General features: G+C 31.0%; 2 protein-coding genes and 1 pseudogene across 2 annotated transcripts; 2 read left to right on the top strand and 1 right to left on the bottom strand.

The window, feature by feature from the left end:
- The first annotated feature begins 751 nt into the window (after positions 1–751).
- LOC127094808 (uncharacterized) lies at positions 752–3,104 on the top strand (annotated as a pseudogene).
- Positions 3,105–8,214: 5,110 nt separating this feature from the next.
- On the top strand, positions 8,215–8,865 carry LOC127098640 (sugar transporter ERD6-like 6). The gene is made up of 3 exons (XM_051037285.1): positions 8,215–8,268; positions 8,373–8,487; positions 8,565–8,865. Exons 1-3 carry the CDS (start codon positions 8,245–8,247, stop codon positions 8,675–8,677), a joined length of 252 nt encoding a protein of 83 aa, XP_050893242.1. The 5' UTR covers positions 8,215–8,244; the 3' UTR covers positions 8,678–8,865.
- An 11,145-nt stretch (positions 8,866–20,010) lies between these two features.
- On the bottom strand, positions 20,011–20,793 carry LOC127094807 (ATP-dependent DNA helicase PIF1). The gene has a single exon (XM_051033585.1). It carries the CDS (start codon positions 20,791–20,793, stop codon positions 20,011–20,013), a length of 783 nt encoding a protein of 260 aa, XP_050889542.1.
- Positions 20,794–23,086: the final 2,293 nt, after the last annotated feature.

Here is a 23,086-nt window from a genome sequence, read left to right as displayed (position 1 = left end):
CATGTATATTATACAAAAAACCCAGTAGCATACAACTTTTGTCATGTTTATTTTGTTTTTACTTCACTAAAAAATCATGGATACAAGCAACAGTATTGCCTCTGCTGCTAGAAAAAAACAAAAATGGACATTAATGAAAATATCCCTCCCCATGGAATTTCCAAGCCACATATAGATCAAGCAGTAGGAATATCCAATACAACACCACTTAATGGTCCAATTTCTAATTTTATTAGCACTCAACATTCAAAACATCATTGTAGGTCTGCAACCAACTCATTTGTTAGACCTTTTGAAGTTAATCTATTTAAGCAGTTTGAAGCAACCACTGTTGGAACATCTAATTCTGCTCTTACACCACCTCAAACAACTAGACATGAAACATCCAATATAAATAGCTCCGTACTCAATCAAAGTATTCCACAACATACTAGTAACCATTCAACCAATTCGCATGCCCACGACAATGACTCGAATATGGGGTCAAACATTTCTTCAAATGGCAGTTCTGATAGTTAATGGATATTGACGATGATTATTTGGTTGATGACCATCTTCAAGGTTTGCCATTAATTCAAAATTCAATACCATTTTATACAATGCTTTGTACAACAGATAGGTTCAGAAGTTATCAATGTCATGTATATGCAATAATTTTTGAACATTTCATGGTAACACAATTTTTTTTGATATCGGAGATCATATTTGGGAATGCTAATTTTTTCTTGCTTGCATATGGTATGGTGAATGTATGAGTAAATCAAAGAATACGACGTCGCCTAAATTTAAAAGTTGTTGTCATGAAGAAAAGGTTAAACTACTATTGATTGGTGACCCACCCGTCATTCTTCAAAAACCACTTTTCGACCCTGCATCAACTCCTGTAAAGAATTATCAAGCCAACACAAGGACTTATAATGCTATGTTCTCTTTCAGTTCACCTGGTATGAAATTTGACACCAAGTTTACAAAAGGTGGTGGTCCCCTAACACTAAGGCTTCATGGACATACCTGCCACAGAATAAGGACGATGCTGCCAGAGATAGGTCACCCAGGAAAATATGCACAGTTGTATATTTTCGACCCTGGCAATGAAATTCAAAACTGGATGGAATGTTTCAGGTACATATGTTAACAATATAAATTTTACAATGGCATTTACTGATGTCATTTTGTAGCATACTAAATCAATTTATTAATTCTTATATAGGGATAACAAACATATTGACAAGGCAATTGTAATAAATCTGAGTCTCATGTTGGATCAACACAATGTTCATGCAAAGGCTTTTAGAATGGCACATGATATGCTACAACATCAGAATGTTAACGATTTGAAATTGAGAATAATTTCTGATCGTCTAACAGATGGCCGCCTTTATAATAAGCCCACAATTTCTAAAGTTGCAGCCCTTATTGTTGGTGACATAAATTTAGGTACCAAACAAGATATCATCATCCAGGCACGTGGAGGTAATTTACAAAGAATTGATGAGTTTCATCCTAGCTACCCTGCTTTTCAATATCCATTGTTATTTCCATTTGGTGAGGATGGATACAAAGATAATATTCTCCATGCATACCAAGGTGAAATTATCGTGACAAAAAGAAACCGTCAAACTGTTATGGAATGACTTTCATTTAGATTGCAACAAAGAAAACGTGAAGCTACAACAATTTTGTCATTACAAAGACTATTTCACCATTTTTTGGTTGATGGATACACAATGATGGAAACCGAGAGACTTAGTTGGCTAAGGAAAAATCAATCTAAATTGAGGGCTGGGAAATATAACAAACTTAAAGAAAATGACATGAACCCCAGTCAAAACAGACAAGCCAAAAATGGAAAAAGAGTTGTTCTTCCTTTGTCATTTGTTGGCAGCAAACGATATATTGGTCAACTTTATTTTGATGGAATGGATATTTCAAGTACAGTTGGGTTCTATGATTTGTTTTTGACATTCACATGTAATCCCAATTAGACCGAAATCACAAGAGAGTGTGAAAATTACAATTTAAAACCTCATGATCGTCCTGATATTATATCGAGAGTGTTCAAAATCAAATTTGATGAATTGATGGTTGATATCACACATAGACATATACTTGGTCGGGTGTTAGCATGTGAGTAATGTTCTAACTGGTTTCAATATTCCAGAAGCTTTTGTTTGCATTATTAGTATACGAATATTCACACTATTACCACAACTATATTTCACACATTTTTTCAATATTACAATTATGCTATTAATATCATGATTACTGCATACGGAAATACTTACATTATTATATTGTTTTTAACTTTTTCTATTGCATGTTCACTTTATAATGTAAGAATTCTTTCATTTTTTTGTCAATTTATAGTACACATGCAGTACTGCTTCAGTTTGACAACATACTTTAGAAATGTTATGGTAACACTATGCATTTGCCATTAAATAACTTTGAAATTTGTATCATACAAACTACCATATTTTAAATGCACATATACATTTTTTTGATGTTTCAATATTCCGCCTTCACTAATCATATTCATACATTTCATAACAGTTATATATACAATTGAGTTTCAAAAAAGAGGCCTGCCACATGCGCATAATCTCACTTTCCTTCACCCTCAAAGTAAGTATCTGAACCCTACTGATATTGACAAAATCATTTCATGAGAAATTCCTAACCCTGATTTACATCCAAGACTATATAAATTAGTGAAGCAACATATGATGCATGGCCCATGCGGGTTGGCTAGATTATCATCACCATGCATGAAAAGTAGAACATGTTCAAAATTCTATCCAAAAAAATTCAATGAAACCACAATTGTTGACTCATATGGTTTCCCTCAATATAGAAGATGGTCAAACACCCACACAATTGTCAAAAACGGAATTTCTCTTGATAACAAACATGTTAGGTCGTACAACAAAAGGTTGTTGTTGAAGTTTCAAGGACACATAAATATGGAATGGTGCAATCAATGTTCAACCATTAAGTACTTATTCAAATATATCCATAAGGGCTTTGATATAATTACTGCTTCTATTGTTCAAGCCAAGGGAGGAATTTCTACTTCGGGTGGGGCTATAGATGAAATTCAATAATATCTTGATTGTCGTTACGTATCACCAAGTGAGGCATGTTGGAGGATTTTCTATTTCAAGATTCATGCACGAAAACCTGTCGTGGAACGTATGTTTTACCATTTCATTGGAGAGGAGACTATTTTTTTTACTGAGCATGCCACAATGGAAGTTGTCCTTGAAAAAGAAAGTGTAATCGAGTCGATGTTTAGAGTATGGATGATTGCTATTGAAAAGTTTGAAGATGCTAGATCCCTCACATATGGCCAGTTTGTATCAAAGTTTGTTTATGATAAGAGAACTAGAAGTTGGAAACCAAGGAAAAAAGGTTTTACTATTGACAAGTTAATATGGGTTCCACCTACAACAGGGGAATTATTCTTTTTAAGAATTATGCTAACAGTTGTTAAAGGACCAACAACTTACGAGGATATTCGTAAAGTCGGTGGTACATAATACTTTACCTTCATAGATGTGTACTTCATAATGGGGTTCCTTGAGGATGACAAATAATTTATTTTGGCTATAAAGGAAGCAAGTGAATGAGGGTTAGGAAGATTTTTGAGAAAATTATTTGTCATTATGTTGTTGTCCGGTACAGTGAACATACCATGTCATGTTTGGAATAATTAATACTTGGACATGGCTATCAGATGGTATTTTGCATGAACAACGTATTTTGTCTTGCAATTCAGGTACAAAATTTTACCGACATTGCATCATTGAACTTTTAATTACGTCGACATATGAGTATATAAGTTACGAAAAACATCTTCTAGTGCAAACCTATGTTCTTACTGTAGGACTTATATTAAATGATAAAGAACTTCAAAATTTGACATTACTTGAAGTTGAAAAGATATTGTAAACAAGTCGACGTACTTTGAAGGATTTTCATCTTATTCCATATCTGAATGGCTATATTTTGGAACAACTTGGTAATCGTTTGATTTACGACGAAAGAAATTACGATGTAGCTCAACTTAAAACGGAATTTGCAAATATGTTTGCATCACTTACAGGTTGTTGCATTAAATTTCCATACCTGAACCTTATGTATATGTTACTTCCCATCATGTTTTTTCCAATTAATTTACATTCTCTATTATATACCTACAATTGTTTGCATCACTAACAAGCAATTGGAATATTGAAATTATATTTATAGCGGTATTGTTTCTATACAATTGTTCATTCCAACTAATATCACTATAACTTATTGGAAATTCCTGGTTGTTAATGTTTTAAAGTTCCAGTATTGCATCAATGTCATTGAAACCACATACTTCTTTTAAGTGGTACTTCACATATCATACTTGCCATTAAATTCACCATATTTATTAATTGTATTCCAATATTTGTAGGTGAACAAAACATTATTTTTAATAAAATCATCAATGTTGTCACATAATAAAAAGGTGGTGTTTTCTTCCTGCATGGGCATGGGGGAACGGGAAAAACATTTATGTGGGGAACTCTTGCAAGTTACTTGAGAACAAAATATCAAATTGTCATAACCGTTGCATCAAGCGGAATTGCATCGTTGTTGCTCCTTGGAAAGAGAACGACTCATTCCAAGTTCAAAATTCCCGTACGAACTTTAGAGAATTATGTTTGCAACATAGAACCAAAGGATGATCTTTCAGAAATGATGAGGCAAACACAGTTGATAATTTGGGAAGAGGCTCTCATGGCTCACAAACATTGTTTTGAGGCTCTTGATAGGACACTAAGAGACGTTATGGGTAATAATCCTAATTCCAATTCCATCATAGTTTTTGGAGATGATTTTAGACAAACTCTTCATGTTGTACCAAGAGGAACTCGTTCAGATATTGTACACAGTTCATTGAATGCTTCTTACATTTGGAATGATTGTGAGGTACTTACACTTACAAGAAATATGAGACTACAAAGTGGTTCAAACCCAACCGAATGTCTTGAAATTGAATAATTTTTCAAAATGGTTGCTCAATATTGGAGAGGTAAAACTTTCAGAACCTAATGATGGATATGTTGAGTTTGATATTCCTTATGAAATCTTAATATCAAGTTTTGATGATCCAATTACAACAATTGTGGAGAGTACTTATTCGAGTTTTATGGATAGCTACCACTCGTATGAAAGTCGAGCTATTCTAGCAGCAATAATTGAAATTGTTCATAAAATCAATGAACATGTGCTTGCTCTAATGCCAGGTACATCATATCATATACCACATTTCTTTCATATGTCTTTAAAATGTATTCCTTTTCTTAACGAATTTATTTTAATTCCTTTTAGGCGAGGCAAGAGACTACTACAACTCTAACTCAATAGATAGATCGGAATACATGACATGGATGTTATAGAACTATTAAGTTCAGAATTTCTCAGCACTCTAAGAACTTCGGGCTTACCTGGACATCACATTAAATTGAAGATAGGAGGAACTCCTATAATGCTAATGAGGAATCTTGATCAATCCGAAGGTTTGTGTAACAGAACACGTTTAATTGTGACTAAGATGGCGAACCATGTCCTTGAAGCAATAATAATGGATGGTAAAAGTCACAGAAACATCATTTACATAACATGTATGGATATGTCACCATCACAATCTCCACGGCCATTTAAATTGAATCGAAGACAATTTTCAATTATTGTCTCATATGCAATGACCATAACCAAATCACAAGGATAATCCCTTGATTGGATGGGTTTATACTTGTCTCGAGATGTTTTTAGTCACGATCGACTATATGTGGCGATTTCAAGGGTCACTTCTAAGAAAGGAATCAAGATTTTAGTTCATGATGAACAAAATAATATCAAGTTATCAACAACAAATGTTGTTTATAAAGAGGTCTTCCATAATATATAACAGGTTCAAATCATTTTCACATTATGCAGTGAATTAGTATGAGAGTGTTAATTTATATTTCCTATTTCTTTCCTTTTTACTATTCATATTTTCCTGCATCTACTAACCATTACACTTATTATTGCAGTGGACTGAACTGTTCATTCAAATTGGATTTTGACAATTATGAGATGCAGAATACCACTGTTAAGGATTTGTATTTTAATCACTATGTTTTTTGTTTATAATTTAATTTGCATTATTAGTCAATTGAACAATACAATGACAAATATCACATCTGCATTATTTGAAAGTTATGTTAATTAAGTTAGGGTACAGTTAAGTCTGACTTAGATTGAGGAGAAAGTTGGTTAGATGTATGTAACATTGTTAAGTATCTGTCAATGACAGTTAGCTATGCAACTCGTGTAGTTTGAAGTTAGTTATGAATATGAAATTTCAGTTAGTGAAATTAGTTTAATTGGTTTTGTAGGTTATGCGTATTTGACGGATAGTTAGTGAGGTTTAGAAAGTGAGATTGTTAGTGATTGTTTGGACTAAATTAAAGTTAGTGCAATTAAAATTAAGTTTTGGTTAGTTATGATGTTATCATTTAGGAATGTTGATGTTACAATGAAGTTCTAAGGTTACACACTACACCAAAAACGGGAATAGACAGCGCACCTTAGAGGGCGCTTTATTACAAAAGCGCACTCTAAAGTGAAGCGAAAAAATAAGGAGCGAACAACTGGAATAGACAGCGCACTTTAGAGGGCGCTTTTGTAATAAAGCGCCCTCTAAGGTTACCCTTAGAGGGCGCTTTTAAAAAAGCGCTCTATAAGTCCATGTGCATTTCCAGTTTATAAAGCGCTTTTGGAAAGCCTTAGAGAGCGCTTTCATAAGCGCCCTCTTAGGCCCCCTTTAGAGGGCGCTTTTTTTCCACAAGCGCCCTCTAAGGTCCCCTTTAGTAAACATTAAAATTATAACATACTGCGCGTTTTGTTATTTCACTCTCTGTTATTTTCGTTCTTTTTCACGTTAGGGTTCTCACTGCTACGATTTTCGCTACTTCTAAGGCGTTCTCCTTCCACCTCTGTTAGATCTACGACGTTTCCTCCTTCTATTAATTCGTTGTTAGCTGTTCGATTTTGACACCATAGGTATTTTTCTAATCTTCATATTACTTAGTTTCTCTTCTGACGTTCGCTATTGTTCATTTTTGGTTTCATTTTTCTTGGTTCATACATTTATTGAGTATTCTCAACAATAATTATTATGTTGCAATGCTAGCAATGGAGACTAGGCATTATGGGTTAAAAGTTTCACAGAGTTATTAGCCCTTTTGAAAGATATGCTTCCTGAGGATAATGTTCTTCCCAATCGAACATATGAGACCAAAAAGATGTTGTGCTCTATTGGCATGATCTATGATAAGATACATGCATGTTCAAACGATTGTGTTTTGTTTTGAAATGAGTATGCATCGTTAAATGAGTGTCCTAAATGCGGTGTCTCGCGATATAAGAACAAGTTGTCTCCAGCAAAAGTCTTGTGGTATTTTCCTGTTATTCCGAGATTTAGACGCATGTTTCGAGTGATGTAGCAACATTTGGAGTCGGTGTTGTTCAGGTTCGACCGAAAGGAAACTAAATTTGTAACGTTCCAAATTTATCATACCATAATCTGAACAATATTTACATGTCATTTAGGTTCTTGCTACGATTTTAACTTTGTGGTTAGCAGACAAATCTGGTCACCGGCTTTTACTTATTGTGAGTCTGAGCTTTTTCGATAATTTTTGCATTCACATTACTATTTGTTTGGAGGGTAATAAGAGATTAATCAAAATCTCTTATTGCAGGTTTCTTCATTTGAGTCTTTTGGTTGTTTCAATATCATTCTACTTGAAGGTAATAATAATTTTTTTGTTTGTTATATTTTTTGAACATTTTTTTTTGTTTATTTTTATATATACATAATACATTAACTAGATATTACACATGCATTCATGCATAAATGTTCAGAAATTTGTAACACAGATTCACAGGATTATATATCAGTAAATTCTTCTTTATATTTTTGGTTTTTTATATGGATAATATATTTTATGTTGAATTTGCTCTCAGGAATATATATATCACCAGATTCTGATTTATATGCGACATTGAGCCTCGTATCGGTGGCTGGAGTTGTGGTGTGTAAATACAACTTTATTACACAAATGATGGTTTCTATTGTTTGTTTCCCTAACTTCATTATTATAAACTTTCAATTTCTTTCAGGTCATGGTTATTGCATTCTCTCTGGGATTAGGAGCAATGCCATGGATTATAATGTCTGAGGTACAATTTTCTTCAATAATAATATGCATGACAACCCTATATGAACAAACTTTTGTTGTAATATAATGTGATAGTTGATGTGTTGAATATATTTTACATAATAGATTCTTCCGATTAACATCAAAGGCCTAGCTGGAAGTTTTGCAACACTTGCCAATTGGTTCTTTTCCTGGTTGGTTACATTAACAGCAAATTTGCTCTTGGATTGGAGTTCGGGAGGTTTGTGTGCATTGTCTATGTTAATTTTCTATAAATATCTATTGTTTCTAACCAGAAGCTTCCTATGTTTTTATTAGGAACCTTCACAATATATACTGCAGTGTGTGTTTTCACAGCAGGATTTGTTGCCATTTGGGTCCCCGAGACAAAGGGAAAAACTCTTGAAGAAATACAACAGTTTTTCAGATGAAGTTTCCTTTCGAGTAGCACTTCAGCTAGTGTTCACTCATGTATTCACATTCATATTTTTTTTCTGAATCAACTCAATTCATTTTTGTGCTCTTTGGTCTTGTTAAATATGAAAAATACCAAAACAGTGTGATTTTCTAATCTAGCAGCATACTTGCATTTTTGTTGTAATTGATTGATTATAAACAAATAAATGAAAGAGAGTGGTTATTATACATTTCAATTAGAGTAGCAGTGGTTTCGGTTCATGACATTTCAAATAGCAAGAGTATCATATAAACAATAAGCATATATCAGTATTTGTATTTTAATATTATAAAAGCATAAAAAGAACCTTTAGTTGCTCTTGTGAATTATAACAAGCAGCTGTATGCCATTTTCTTCTGGTTACCTCTTGTGGCTGCAACATAACCTGAAATGAGAATATGGTCACAGAGACATGTGATGCATGTAAATTTTAAATAACCACCCACTTTAGAGGGCGCTTTCCAAAATAAGCGCCCTCTAAACCCTTTAAATTTCCATTTTAGAGGGCGCTTTCCAGTAAAAGCGCCCTCTAAACCCTTAAAGGTTTCCACTTTAGAGGGCACTTTCCAGTAAAAGCGCCATCTAAACCCTTAAAAGTTTCCACTTTAGAGGGCGTTTTCTTTAAAAAGCGCCCTCTAAAGTGGCCCTTAAAGGGCTTAAAGAGCCACTTTAGAGAGCGCTTTCACCAGGAAAAAAAGCGCTGTCTTTACCTATGCCAGCGCCAGATTAGAGGGCGCTTTAAAGCGCTGTTATAGGCCAAAAAAAGCGCCATCTTTTCCCTTATTTGGCGTAATGACATCTATTTCGTGATAGTAAAAATTAGCCATAAGAGTTAATTGTTATGTTATTGAAATTGTTATGTAATTTGAATGGTGGGAACTCCATTAGAAATTAGGAAAATTGGTTAGTTATGTTTGAATGGGTGATTACAGGTAGCATGTGTATATACCACTATTGCATACTTTATGTTACATACTTGAAAATGAACTGCTACTTGAAATAGTCATCATTTCTACTTTTCATTAAAACATATTTTCAATCTTATAACTTTTCCAACACTACCACTTAGATATTAAAGTCATCCTTCTTCATCTTTCTTTTTACGTCAGCATTTTTACAACACTACCATACATGAAATTGTTTCAAGCCTTAAAATTTCATCATATGTAACCTTCTATTTTTTTTTCTTAAATGATTCATCTATTATTAAATTTCATGTCTTTTTTTCAATCTTATGTTAACTGAAATGATTCATCTTTCATAAAATTTCTTCATATATAACCTTATAGTTTTTTTTTCCTTTTTTAATGCTATTTTTCATCATTAACACTTACTTTTTATACATATCTACTATTTTTTTTCATTCTATTTGTATCTACAACTATTTCTTATACTTACCTATACCAATTTCATTTTATCCATTTTGTATTTTTTATTTACTCTTTCTTCTTACTATTTCATTAGCAATTTTGCTTCCAAATCCAAATCCCCTCAAATAGGAGATCTCGTGCGAAAGCACGAGTTCTTTACTAGTTTATGACAATAAAATAATAAAATCTAATTTTAAAATGTGAAAAGAAAAAAAGAAGATAAGTTGATTACCAGGAAATTGTAACAGGCGTCATTGTATATGCAAAATGTGATCACTTAAATATTGTCAACTAACCATTACACTTATTATTGCAATGGACTGAACTGTTCATTCAGATTGGATTTCGACAATTATGAGATGCAGAATACCACTGTTAAGGATTTGTATTTTGATCACTATGTTTTTTGTTTATAATTTAATTTGCGTTATTAGTCGATTGAACAATACAATGACAAATAGCACATCTGAATTATTTGAAAGTTATGTTAATTAAGTTAGGGTACAGTTAAGTCTGACTTAGATTGAGGAGAAAGTTGGTTAGATGTATGTAACATTGTTAAGTATCTGTCAATGACAGTTAGCTATGCAACTAGTGTAGTTTAAAGTTAGTTATGAATATGAAATTTCAGTTAGTGAAATTAGTTTAATTGGTTTTGTAGGTTATATGTATTTGACGGATAGTTAGTGAGGTTTAGAAAGTGAGATTGTTAGTGATTGTTTGGACTAAATTAAAGTTAGTGCAATTAAAATTAAGTTTTGGTTAGTTATGATGTTATCATTTAGGAATGTTGATGTTACAATGAAGTTCTAAGGTTACATCTATTTCGTGATAGTAAAAATTAGCCATAAGAGTTAATTGTTATGTTATTGAAACTGTTATGTAATTTGAATGGTGGGAACTCCATTAGAAATTAGGAAAATTGGTTAGTTATGTTTGAATGAGTGATTACAATTAGCATGTGTATATACCACTATTGCATACTTTATGTTACATACTTGAAAATGAACTGTTACTTGAAATAGTCATCATTTCTACTTTTCATTACAACATATTTTCAATCTTATAACTTTTCCAACACTACCACTTAGATATTAAAGTCATCCTTCTTCATCTTTCTTTTTACGTCGCATTTTTACAACACTACCATACATGAAATTGTTTCAAACCTTAAAATTTCATCATATGTAACCTTCTAGTTTTTCTTCTTAAATGATTCATCTATTATTAAATTTCATGTCTTTTTTTCAATCTTATGTTAACTGAAATGATTCATCTTTCATAAAATTTCTTCATATATAACCTTATATTTTTTTTTTCCTTTTTTTCCTTTTCTTATTTCCTTTTTTAATGCTATTTTTCATCATCAACACTTACTTTTTATACATATCTACTATTTTTTTCATTCTATTTGTATTTACAACTATTTCTTATACTTACCTATACCAATTTCATTTTATCCATATTGTATTTTTTATTTACTCTTTCTTCTTACTATTTCATTAGCAATTTCGCTTCCAAATCCAAATCCCCTCACACAGGAGATCTCGTGCGTACTCACGAGTTCTTTACTAGTTTATAACAATAAAATAATAAAATCTAATTTTAAAATGTGAAAAGAAAAAAAGAAGATAAGTTGATTACCAGGAAATTGTAACAGGCGTCATTGTATATGCAAAATGTGATCACTTAAATATTGTCAACTAACCATTACACTTATTATTGCAGTGGACTGAATTGTTCATTCAGATTGGATTTCGACAATTATGAGATGCAGAATACCACTGTTAAGGATTTGTATTTTGATCACTATGTTTTTTGTTTATAATTTAATTTGCATTATTAGTCGATTGAACAATACAATGACAAATATCACATCTGAGTTATTTGAAAGTTATGTTAATTAAGTTAGGGTACAGTTAAGTCTGACTTAGATTGAGGAGAAAGTTGGTTAGATGTATGTAACATTGTTAAGTATCTGTCAATGACAGTTAGCTATGCAACTCGTGTAGTTTGAAGTTAGTTGTGAATATGAAATTTCAGTTAGTGAAATTAGTTTAATTGGTTTTGTAGGTTATGCGTATTTGACGGATAGTTAGTGAGGTTTAGAAAGTGAGATTGTTAGTGATTGTTTGGACTAAATTAAAGTTAGTGCAATTAAAATTAAGTTTTGGGTAGTTATGATGTTATCATTTAGGAATGTTGATGTTACAATGAAGTTCTAAGGTTACATCTATTTCGTGATAGTAAAAATTAGCCATAAGAGTTAATTGTTATGTTATTGAAACTGTTATGTAATTTGAATAGTGGGAACTCCATTAGAAATTAGGAAAATTGGTTAGTTATGTTTGAATGGGTGATATCAGTTAGCATGTGTATATACCACTATTGCATACTTTATGTTACATACTTGAAAATGAACTGCTACTTGAAATAGTCATCATTTCTACTTTTCATTAAAACATATTTTCAATCTTATAACTTTTCCAACACTACCACTTAGATATTAAAGTCATCCTTCTTCATCTTTCTTTTTACATCAGCATTTTTACAACACTACCATACATGAAATTGTTTCAAGCCTTAAAATTTCATCATATGTAACCTTCTAATTTTTTTTTCTTAAATGATTCATCTATTATTAAATTTCATGTCTTTTTTTCAATCTTATGATAACTGAAATGATTCATCTTTCATAAAATTTCTTCATATATAACCTTATATTTTTTTCCCTTTTTTAATGCTATTTTTCATCATTAACACTTACTTTTTATACATATTTACTATTTTTTTCATTCTATTTGTATCTACAACTATTTCTTATACTTACCTATACCAATTTCATTTTATCCATTTTGTATTTTTTATTTACTCTTTCTTCTTACTATTTCATTAGCAATTTTGCTTCCAAATCCAAATCCCCTCAAATAGGAGATCTCGTGCGAACGCACGAGTTCTTTACTAGTTTATGACAATAAAATAATAAAATCTAATTTTAAAATGTGAAAAGAAAAAAAGAAGATAAGTTGATTACCAGGAAATTGTAACAGGCGTCATTGTATATGCAAAATGTGATCACTTAAATATTGTCAACTAACCATTACACTTATTATTGCAGTGGACTGAATTGTTCATTCAGATTGGATTTCGACAATTATGAGATGCAAAATACCACTGTTAAGGATTTGTATTTTGATCACTATGTTTTTTGTTTATAATTTAATTTGCATTATTAGTCGATTGAACAATACAATGACAAATAGCACATCTGAATTATTTGAAAGTTATGTTAATTAAGTTAGGGTACAATTAAGTCTGACTTAGATTGAGGAGAAAGTTGGTTAGATGTATGTAACATTGTTAAGTATCTGTCAATGACAGTTAGCTACGCAACTAGTGTAGTTTGAAGTTAGTTATGAATATGAAATTTCAGTCAGTGAAATTAGTTTAATTGGTTTTGTAGGTTATGTGTATTTGACGGATAGTTAGTGAGGTTTTGAAAGTGAGATTGTTAGTGATTGTTTGGACTAAATTAAAGTTAGTGCAATTAAAATTAAGTTTTGGGTAGTTATGATGTTATCATTTAGGAATGTTGATGTTACAATGAAGTTCTAAGGTTACATCTATTTCGTGATAGTAAAAATTAGCCATAAGAGTTAATTGTTATGTTATTGAAACTGTTATGTAATTTGAATGGTGGGAACTCCATTAAAAATTAGGAAAATTGGTTAGTTATGTTTGAATGGGTGATTACAATTAGCATGTGTATATACCACTATTGCATACTTTATGTTACATACTTGAAAATGAACTGTTACTTGAAATAGTCATCATTTCTACTTTTCATTACAACATATTTTCAATCTTATAACTTTTCCAACACTACCACTTAGATATTAAAGTCATCCTTCTTCATCTTTCTTTTTACGTCGGCATTTTTACAACACTACCATACATGAAATTGTTTCAAGCCTTAAAATTTCATCATATGTAACCTTCTAGTTTTTCTTCTTAAATGATTCATCTATTATTAAATTTCATGTCTTTTTTTCAATCTTATGTTAACTGAAATGATTCATCTTTCATAAAATTTCTTCATATATAACCTTATATTTTTTTTTCCTTTTTTTTTCCTTTTCTTATTTCCTTTTTTAATGCTATTTTTCATCATCAACACTTACTTTTTATACATATCTACTATTTTTTTCATTCTATTTGTATTTACAACTATTTCTTATACTTACCTATACCAATTTCATTTTATCCATATTGTATTTTTTATTTACTCTTTCTTCTTACTATTTCATTAGCAATTTCGCTTCCAAATCCAAATCCCCTCAAATTGGAGATCTCGTGCGAATGCACGAGTTCTTTACTTATTTATGACAATAAAATAATAAAATCTAATTTTAAAATGTGAAAAGAAAAAAAAGAAGATAAGTTGATTACCAGGAAATTGTAACAAGCATCATTGTATATGCAAAATGTGATCACTTAAATATTGTCAAGTATTATTCCAATTAAATTATAGAGTTGTCAATTGATTTGACAATAATAAAGTTGTGAACATCTTTTTTAAAAAGATATCTGATCACCAATGAGATGCTTCAATAATAACATTAATATACTCTCTCTCATCATGTATAAGACCCCTTGCATAACAAGCATCTTTAAAAGTGTCGAGTATCACATTGTTGGCAGTCTTTATATCTTCAAAAGACGTTGGACCTTTGCAATAATTCAACAAATTTCGTAAGTATTACAATTGACCACTCCTTGGATGAACAAAATAGTCTTCCGATCTGAAATCCTCTATTTCTTGGATGCCATTGATGTTCTCGTTGATTTCAAACAAATTTAGAAGGAAAATCACTATATGTAAGCTCCTTTGCTTTAGAGTATTTTCTATTGACATCCATCCATGCAAAATATTTAGGATGCTCAGATTTTTCTTTATTCACCACATGATCAATTCTCTCATGATCAAAGAAGGTAACAATTTGTTCATTTTCCAAATGAAAATACAATCTTTTAACTGAAAATTCTCTGTAATTAATGTCAAAAGAAAAAATTCTCCATGTTGCCTCACATGCTGACAAATATCTACAATCATAATACAATTTAATTTCATCAAACAAACATGTTTGCTCTTGATCAATATCACCATTATAAAATGTTGTTGTAACACGATCATGACCTTTGTTGACATACTTGAATAGGTATTTTATGGAATGTGATTGGTTGCACCACAAAACATTTATGTGTGCATTGTATTTCAACAAAAGATACTTATTATACGGTACAACAAATATGTTATCAATGAAATAGTCGCCTTTTTAATAAATATATACAATCATCCCTTTGTCTATAAACTGGATATCCTTTTGAATCAATGGTGGTGTTTTCAACAATTTTTTTAGGGAAACTTAGTACACTTCCCATTTTGCATACACAAATATTTTCTATTTTGCACTCCGCACGTACCATGAATCATAAGAATGGACACAATTTTAAATAATTCATGTTCAATTTGTTCATCAGGTAGTTCGGCAGATATTATCTTGTCAATATCATGAGGATGTGGATGTCAAAATTGCTAATAAAGGAAGATAAAGATGTTGGCAAAAAGATAATCCACGCTTATGAAACTCAATTGTGTAAATCACTGCGCATCTAAAACTTTATTAATATTTGATATTGAATAATACAAAATGACTGACAATAAATAAAATAATAATAATATAAAAATTTGATTGTAAAGTATAAATAATATAGTGATTAATTTATAAATATTTGAATTAACCTTTTCAAACATGTTTCCCTTATTTATATCTTTTATCATATGGTCAAGTTTAATTTTAAAAATTAGACATATTAAATCTGACTTATCCTCTGATTTAAGTCTCATATTTGTTACAACTCTCTCCATCTTTGACGATTTTTTATTGTAAATAAATGTGATAAACAAATTTGGATATCCAAACCACCTACAAATTATCATGGCTTCTTGATAATTCTAAAGCATATAAAGTGCTCCACCAGCAAATAATGAGGGCAATATAATCCTCCTTCCTGAAGTTGAAGGATTGGTTTCTCCCTTGAGCACAACATTTATAAATCAATTATGCATACCTTCTATTAACTATTTTGTATGTGTTTTAACCCAGTGCGGACATGAAGACTCTATCATGCTATATTCGTTGATCGAAAATTGTTGAAACAACCTTTTAGAGAACAATAAAGTTGAACATTCAACTTCTCTTTATTGAATTCTATAAACAAAGAACTCTCTAATCGATACATTTTATCTTTTGTTTGAGGCTTTATAAAACCGCTAATTTAACTCATGTCATCTCGGTATCCATCTTCTTCCCTTGGAAATAATAATGGATATTGTAATGGAAGATATGCAATATTTAAAATGGAAACCTGTTTTAATATGTCTGTTTTCTGCTCTATAATTAGGTTCCTATTGAAATCAGCAAGATCAAAATCTCCGACAATAAGAGCCTCAACTTCAAATGTTGTAGGAATATTATACCTTCTTACGTCACACCCTTTTTTGCCTAAAATTCTCAATTTCATATTTGACATCTCATTCGTCTCAACTTTGTCACAAACCATCCTATAAACTTTTGCATATGAGTTGTATTCATCAAACATTTGTTTTATGTCTTCAACGATTGATGAGTTCAATTTTGAAATCTTTTTATCCATTCTCTACGAAGAAAAAAAAACAAATAAATATAGACTTGCATCCACAAACTTTTTTTTATATAAAAAATAGCATATTTATTATTAACAATTTATAAGGTATAAAAAAATAAAAATAAATGTATCTGACAACTACATACGATTTTCTACTTCATTGTTTGTGTCGTGTATATATATATATATATATATATATATATATATATATATATATATATATATATATATATATATATATATATATATATATATATATATATATATATATATATATATATATATATATATATATATATATATATATATATATATATATATATATATAAATATGTGCGCGCGCGCATGTGTGTTTGTGTTTGTGTTTGTATATACTTTCTAATCTATTGTTTGATTTTTTAAACTTTGGTTTGTACTGTGTGGCCAACCATATTTCTTGAGGAATTTCTTATTCATGAAACTTTTGGTGATAAGAGTCCACTTTGTCCAGACAACATAATAATATACTTCTACCTAGTTGAACCAAGGTGTCTTCAACAACAACAACTCAGATCGTAAGTACTCTAAAACCTTACTCTATTTTTAATTGATTAATATCACCTATTATGCGTCACTAATATATTTATTGAATGGCAACATAAATAACTATAGAGTTTAGGTGTCTAAATGGATGATCAAGTGTACATTCCAAAGTGATTTTGATAACATCAGTGTAAGTTGAATGCATGTGAATATTATTAATTTAATCAATTCCACCGTAATTATATTTCTAATTGTCCTAAATGTTAATTATATACTGCCACAATGATGAAACTTGCACTGCATTTGGTTCAATCAAGTAATAATGTGTTGTTCAATGAAGTTTTGTCAAACTCTATAGATTATTAGAATGATCAGAAAAAGAAATGGAAAACATTGGTTAAAGTTTAAAGTTTTTATGACTGTTTTCAGAGTTTGGGATAATTTTTGTCTTTGTAGTATATTGCATTATTTTGATTTTCTTCTATGATTTGGGATAATTTGGTTGATTTTCCATGTTTTTTTTTGGATAATTGGATTGTATTTTGTAAACCGTTTGATGATTTGATTTATTATGGTTATTAGGACATTACTACCTTTTGGACAAAATTCAAAATGTATTATACGACAAATACACACCAAATACACATAAGAGAAAAATAAATGTCTACTTTTCTTTTTATGAGGTTACTGTTGTATGTCACATTAAAAATAATATTATTACACTTTAAAAATAGTAAATAAAGATATTCAAAATTATATCGAAGCATGCAAAGTACTATTGATATTGTGTAATCAATGACGTTCTTTAAGAGGAATGTTGAGCATGAAATCTTTATTCGAAGTATTTTCTTTTTTTCTACAATTATTTTTCGTAGTAAAGAAAAAATGTAAGACTCTACTCTTAGATTTTTTTAGAGAAAAAGATAGTAAAATTAATAGTAAGTAGTGTAATATAATTTTTTTTTACCTTATAAAGATTCAAATCAATTCTTCTTACATCCATTTATCAACGCGCTCTTGAGATTTAAAAAACTACAAATACATGATGAAATGTCATATCATCAAAGAAATACATTCAAAACATTTGACTCGTTTGAATATAATATGGTTTATTGTGACATAAATAAATACCTGGAGAATGGAGATACTTTGTTTTAGTCTAGATTTTGTATAACAACAACTATGACTTGTTTCTGAATTACCTGGATTTCTGGTAAAAAAAGAAAATAATGGACTTAGTAAATATATATAGGGTTTTACTTACATAAACCACAAATAGAAGTTAAATTCATGCATTCAAAAATATTCTAGAGTAAAAATATTCTTAAATGAATTAAATAAAAACCTTTCTATCCTTTGAGATATTATTTCTCTTTTCACCATTTTCCAAAGTTGTGTTTTATCTGTTATCACTGTGGAGCTCCAATCGACATAGTAAATTTTTAGACGTTTGACCTGTTTCAATAAGGATGATAAAAATGTTAGTGAAAGATTGTGAAAATGCAAGAAACAATTTTTTATACGTATTGTAGAAAAGGTAAATACACCTTATTGTCGAGTTTGTCGATGGATGAAATTGTTTGTTCATCCTTGCATGTGTTCCATTTATCTTCAAAGTCTCCTATCTAAAATTTATTGCATAAGAATAATGAGAATAAGTATGACCCAATTGATATCTAACATAAAAGCATAAAATAAATGATTAAGTATAACTTACTTTTATGTCGAAGGAAGTTTCAAGATTCTTTCGTCTCAACTCCTTACATAATTGGAAGATTCACTGTGTTCTAGTTTAGCTGTATATAAAAGCAAAAGAAAATTATATTTAGTTATGATATAAAGAATACAATATAATCTTGGTATATCGTGTAACCAAAATGGGAATCAATGTGTCAGTAATTTTTTAATGTACTTAATAAATACCTGCGAGTGAGATAAAAGAATTTGTTTGAAGACTATATTTTTTATGTAGTCACCATCTTCTCCTTTCAATTTTCCTTCCCTAGTTAAAACTCCTGTTGTAGTCTATGAAACACCCCTGGATAAAGCCACATATAACTGTCCATGACTAAAAACACGTCGTAGAAGATATATTCCAACATTTGGAATGATTTGTCATTGTAATTTATTTATTGTAATTGTAAAACTTAGTCGCACAGGAAACTGCTCTCTACTAAGGACAAAAGGCAACTCATCACTTGAAGATGTTTTTAATTTTAATTATGGGCAAAAAAGCTCATTTTCCTGTGTTGTTTCCTATCAAGATTTCCACATCTAACATATTCATAAATAAATCACGACATAGTAACTGCGTCCTATTACACAATCCATATATAGGATCTAGATTTTGTAACAACATCAATGGTGCACCATTTTTTATCTTTAGAATATGTGGTGGAAAACTACCTTGTGCAATTGAGTTTAAGAATTCTTGCTGGTATAAATTATGATCATCCCCTTCAACCTCGTCAAACAACAACAAATTATGTTCTTCTCCTGAAGACTGGTCGATAATCATATCATTCAATTTCTGGACATCATCATTTGTTGGTGTCAAAATAGCTCTTTGTACTATATATGGGCCACCCCAACCATGCAATTCTAAATTAGGAAAAATATGTTGGTTAAGTACTTGTATGTAATGTTCACCTTCCCATGGGATTGCAATTTGTGAAGGTAACCTCACCATGTCATCTGGTTTGGTAGGTTAAACACCGTCACCAATGCGAATAAGAAATTCCGCAAACTCTTGATCATGCAATGATCGCATATTTTGACGCAAACGAAAAATCTTGGTATGATCCCATAAATGAGACTGAACAATACATACTGAAATCATTTGTGTCTTAGTGCCTTTTCTTACAACAGGAAAAACTTGACAAAAATCTCTACCCATGATCAGAACTTTTCCACCAAATGAAGCATTGTTTCTACAAATGTCTTGTAATGGTCGATTTAAGGCTTCCAAACAATTTTTGTTTGTCATTGGTGCTTCATCCCAAATTATTGCGACGACAAGTCTAATGAGATTTGCAAGATCTTTTTGCTTTTGAATACCACAAATGAAACTCGGTTGTATATCAATAGGTATCTTAAATCGAGAGTGTGCACTCCTACCACTGGGTAACAATGTTGCAGCTATACCAGATGTTGCAGTTGCTAAGACAATTTCTCCTCTAATTCTTAAACTTGCCATTAATGTTAGATAAAGGAATGTTTTACATGTTCCTCTTGGACCATCAACAAAAAATACCCCATTGTGTTTTTGAACAATTACATTCATAATGGTTTTGAATGCAATCATTTGATCATTAATTAACTTAGCAACAAATTCAATATCTTCATTGGGGATATCGACCGCTAACTCCTCCTGTATGAAACTTGGAATTGCATCTCCATCTGTTGTATTAGGGGGTAAAGATGGGAGATCATAATCTTCAATTTTTTTACCGTGCAGGTTTAAGAGTTCATTCAAGCCCTTCAACAACATATTAGTTAAGTCTGATTCCACAACATTGTTAGCTGTTTAATAATCCTCTGCCATATGTGTGTAAAAAACTCATTCCAAAGGTCTCTAACATCAGTAGGTTCACAAAATATTAAAATTGTCATGAATAACCTCCGTAAAACATATGACATCGGAGACTCGTAGCCCTAACCAAACAATCACGAATAATATGATCAGTCTCTAGAAATCCCCTATCCTCGGCTGGTTTTTTGAATGTATTGAAAGTCATGCCGTTATTTCTAAGAACATATTCCCAACTGGTTAGACCTGTGACATGAGATAACAATAGTCACAAGTAAAACTTATCTCCCTCCGAAGGTGATATCGTATAGATTATCCCGATAACTTTTCTTGTTGACCGCCTGCGATGCCATTCCATGTTCCGCTTGTTCCAATAATAATGTTATGGAATCTCTCTATACAACTAATTTCTTGCTTGTGGATCTTGTAGGTTCAATACAAATGATTGTGTGGGCATTGTTTTGGAGTTGCGTTCATTATTTAACACATCTTCAATTTGCTGATGATCATAAAAGCGCACTTGATGGCGGTTCGGCAAGTGGATATGCAATCTTTCAACCGAAGGATATAATCGGTAAAGAGTGAATTGAAATATTTTCCATAATGCCTCGGGAGCATAAACCCATCTTGCATCAACATATTGTTGAACTTCATCCATGCATGATCCTTTATGAGCCTCCATAGTCACACGATCAGGACCCTTGTACACATATTTGTATAAATACTTGATACTTTTAAAGCTACTGCAAATCTCTATATTGATATGATAGTCATACTTTAAAAATAACCAAGGGTTATAAGGAACCACCCATCTATTATAGACAAACCTATCTCTACCTAACAATATAGATTCATCAAACCTTCTCCTATACTCGGGATATGAATCAGTGCCTTGACGTGTTTCATCCAAGAATTGTTTGAGATACCTTTTTTTACGATGTTCGTCTTTCATACATATAGACTTTTGATTGATTATGCCGCAAGGTCCGTGGATCATATGTTTTACAACAGCTTCATGCTTCACATTCTAATTTAGGTATTTTTGCTCTTACCATACTATCATACTCTTCTGGGTCACATAACTTGTCGTTACTTTCTAAGACCAATAACATATGCACATGTGGCAGTCCTCGCTTTTGAAATTCAGTGACAAACATGTAGCTTTTAACTTTTCCGAAGACTCCTTTATTAATAACATCATCCTTCAATTGCTCGAATTTCGAACGAAATATTCTTGTTAGATAATCTGGACGATCTTATGGTGTTTGAAAAGGCAAAAGTTCTGATTTTATCTCACTCCAAGAAGGATTGCATATCATTGTTAGAAAAATATTTGGTTTACCGCCATTAAGAATAATAGCCACACCATCTTCATAACGCTGTGTCATGTCACGATGACTGCCAATAAATGATGATGACAATATTGTTCTTTTTCCAATGTTTTCTACGATGATTCATGAAATGCATTAGTATTAGAATACATGAATGATTAGAATTAGAAGTACAACTAATTATTAATCTAAAATTATATATTTATGCTATATGAATTTGTACCTGCATTAGTTTCACCAACATGCAAAGCATCATGTAAACCTTGGTACAATTCTACACGTATATCACTTTGGTGCTCTTTAATCCATCTTAACCTCCCTGATTCAATTTTGACATAATTGTCTATAACATATTGTTGCAATAGTCGACCCGTATTTAACAACATTAATGTAAAGTATACTATCTACTAAAATTAATCTAAATTTAAACCCTAAACTATCTACTAAAATGTTGGTGCTAAATGTAAAGTTTTTTAAACAATGCTTAGCCAAGTATACTATCTACTAAAATTAATCTAAATTTACTCGAAGCATGTAACTATAATATGCTCGACATGACACTCTTTGTCCATTACAATTTGTTGTGTTGACGTCCCAACCACGCGTCCCAAATGGAAACAATATATGGTATTGCAAAGGATCATAATATCCCTTTGTCTCTTGAACTTTCTTGAGATTTCCATCACGACGAATAACATTAATATCCCTTCCATATTCCATAGAATCTGCATCATATCCAAGAATAATTATCGCAACTTGTTCTGCAGTTGGAAGATTGTATTGATGGTGATTACTTTGACGGTTCTTAAGTATGAGGCTATATTCACTGGTATTTGAAAGTAGTGACATTTGCTTGAACCTAATTACAAAAGGATTAAATTGATGGAGCATTTTCCGTAGTTTGTGAACTACATTTTGGTGCA

This window comes from Lathyrus oleraceus, chromosome 6, assembly GCF_024323335.1.
Source record: "Lathyrus oleraceus cultivar Zhongwan6 chromosome 6, CAAS_Psat_ZW6_1.0, whole genome shotgun sequence".
In the NCBI taxonomy this organism is placed as follows: Eukaryota; Viridiplantae; Streptophyta; class Magnoliopsida; order Fabales; family Fabaceae; genus Lathyrus; species Lathyrus oleraceus.
The sequence above is the reverse complement of the archived record's forward strand: the minus strand, read 5'-3'. Positions and strand labels throughout refer to the sequence as shown.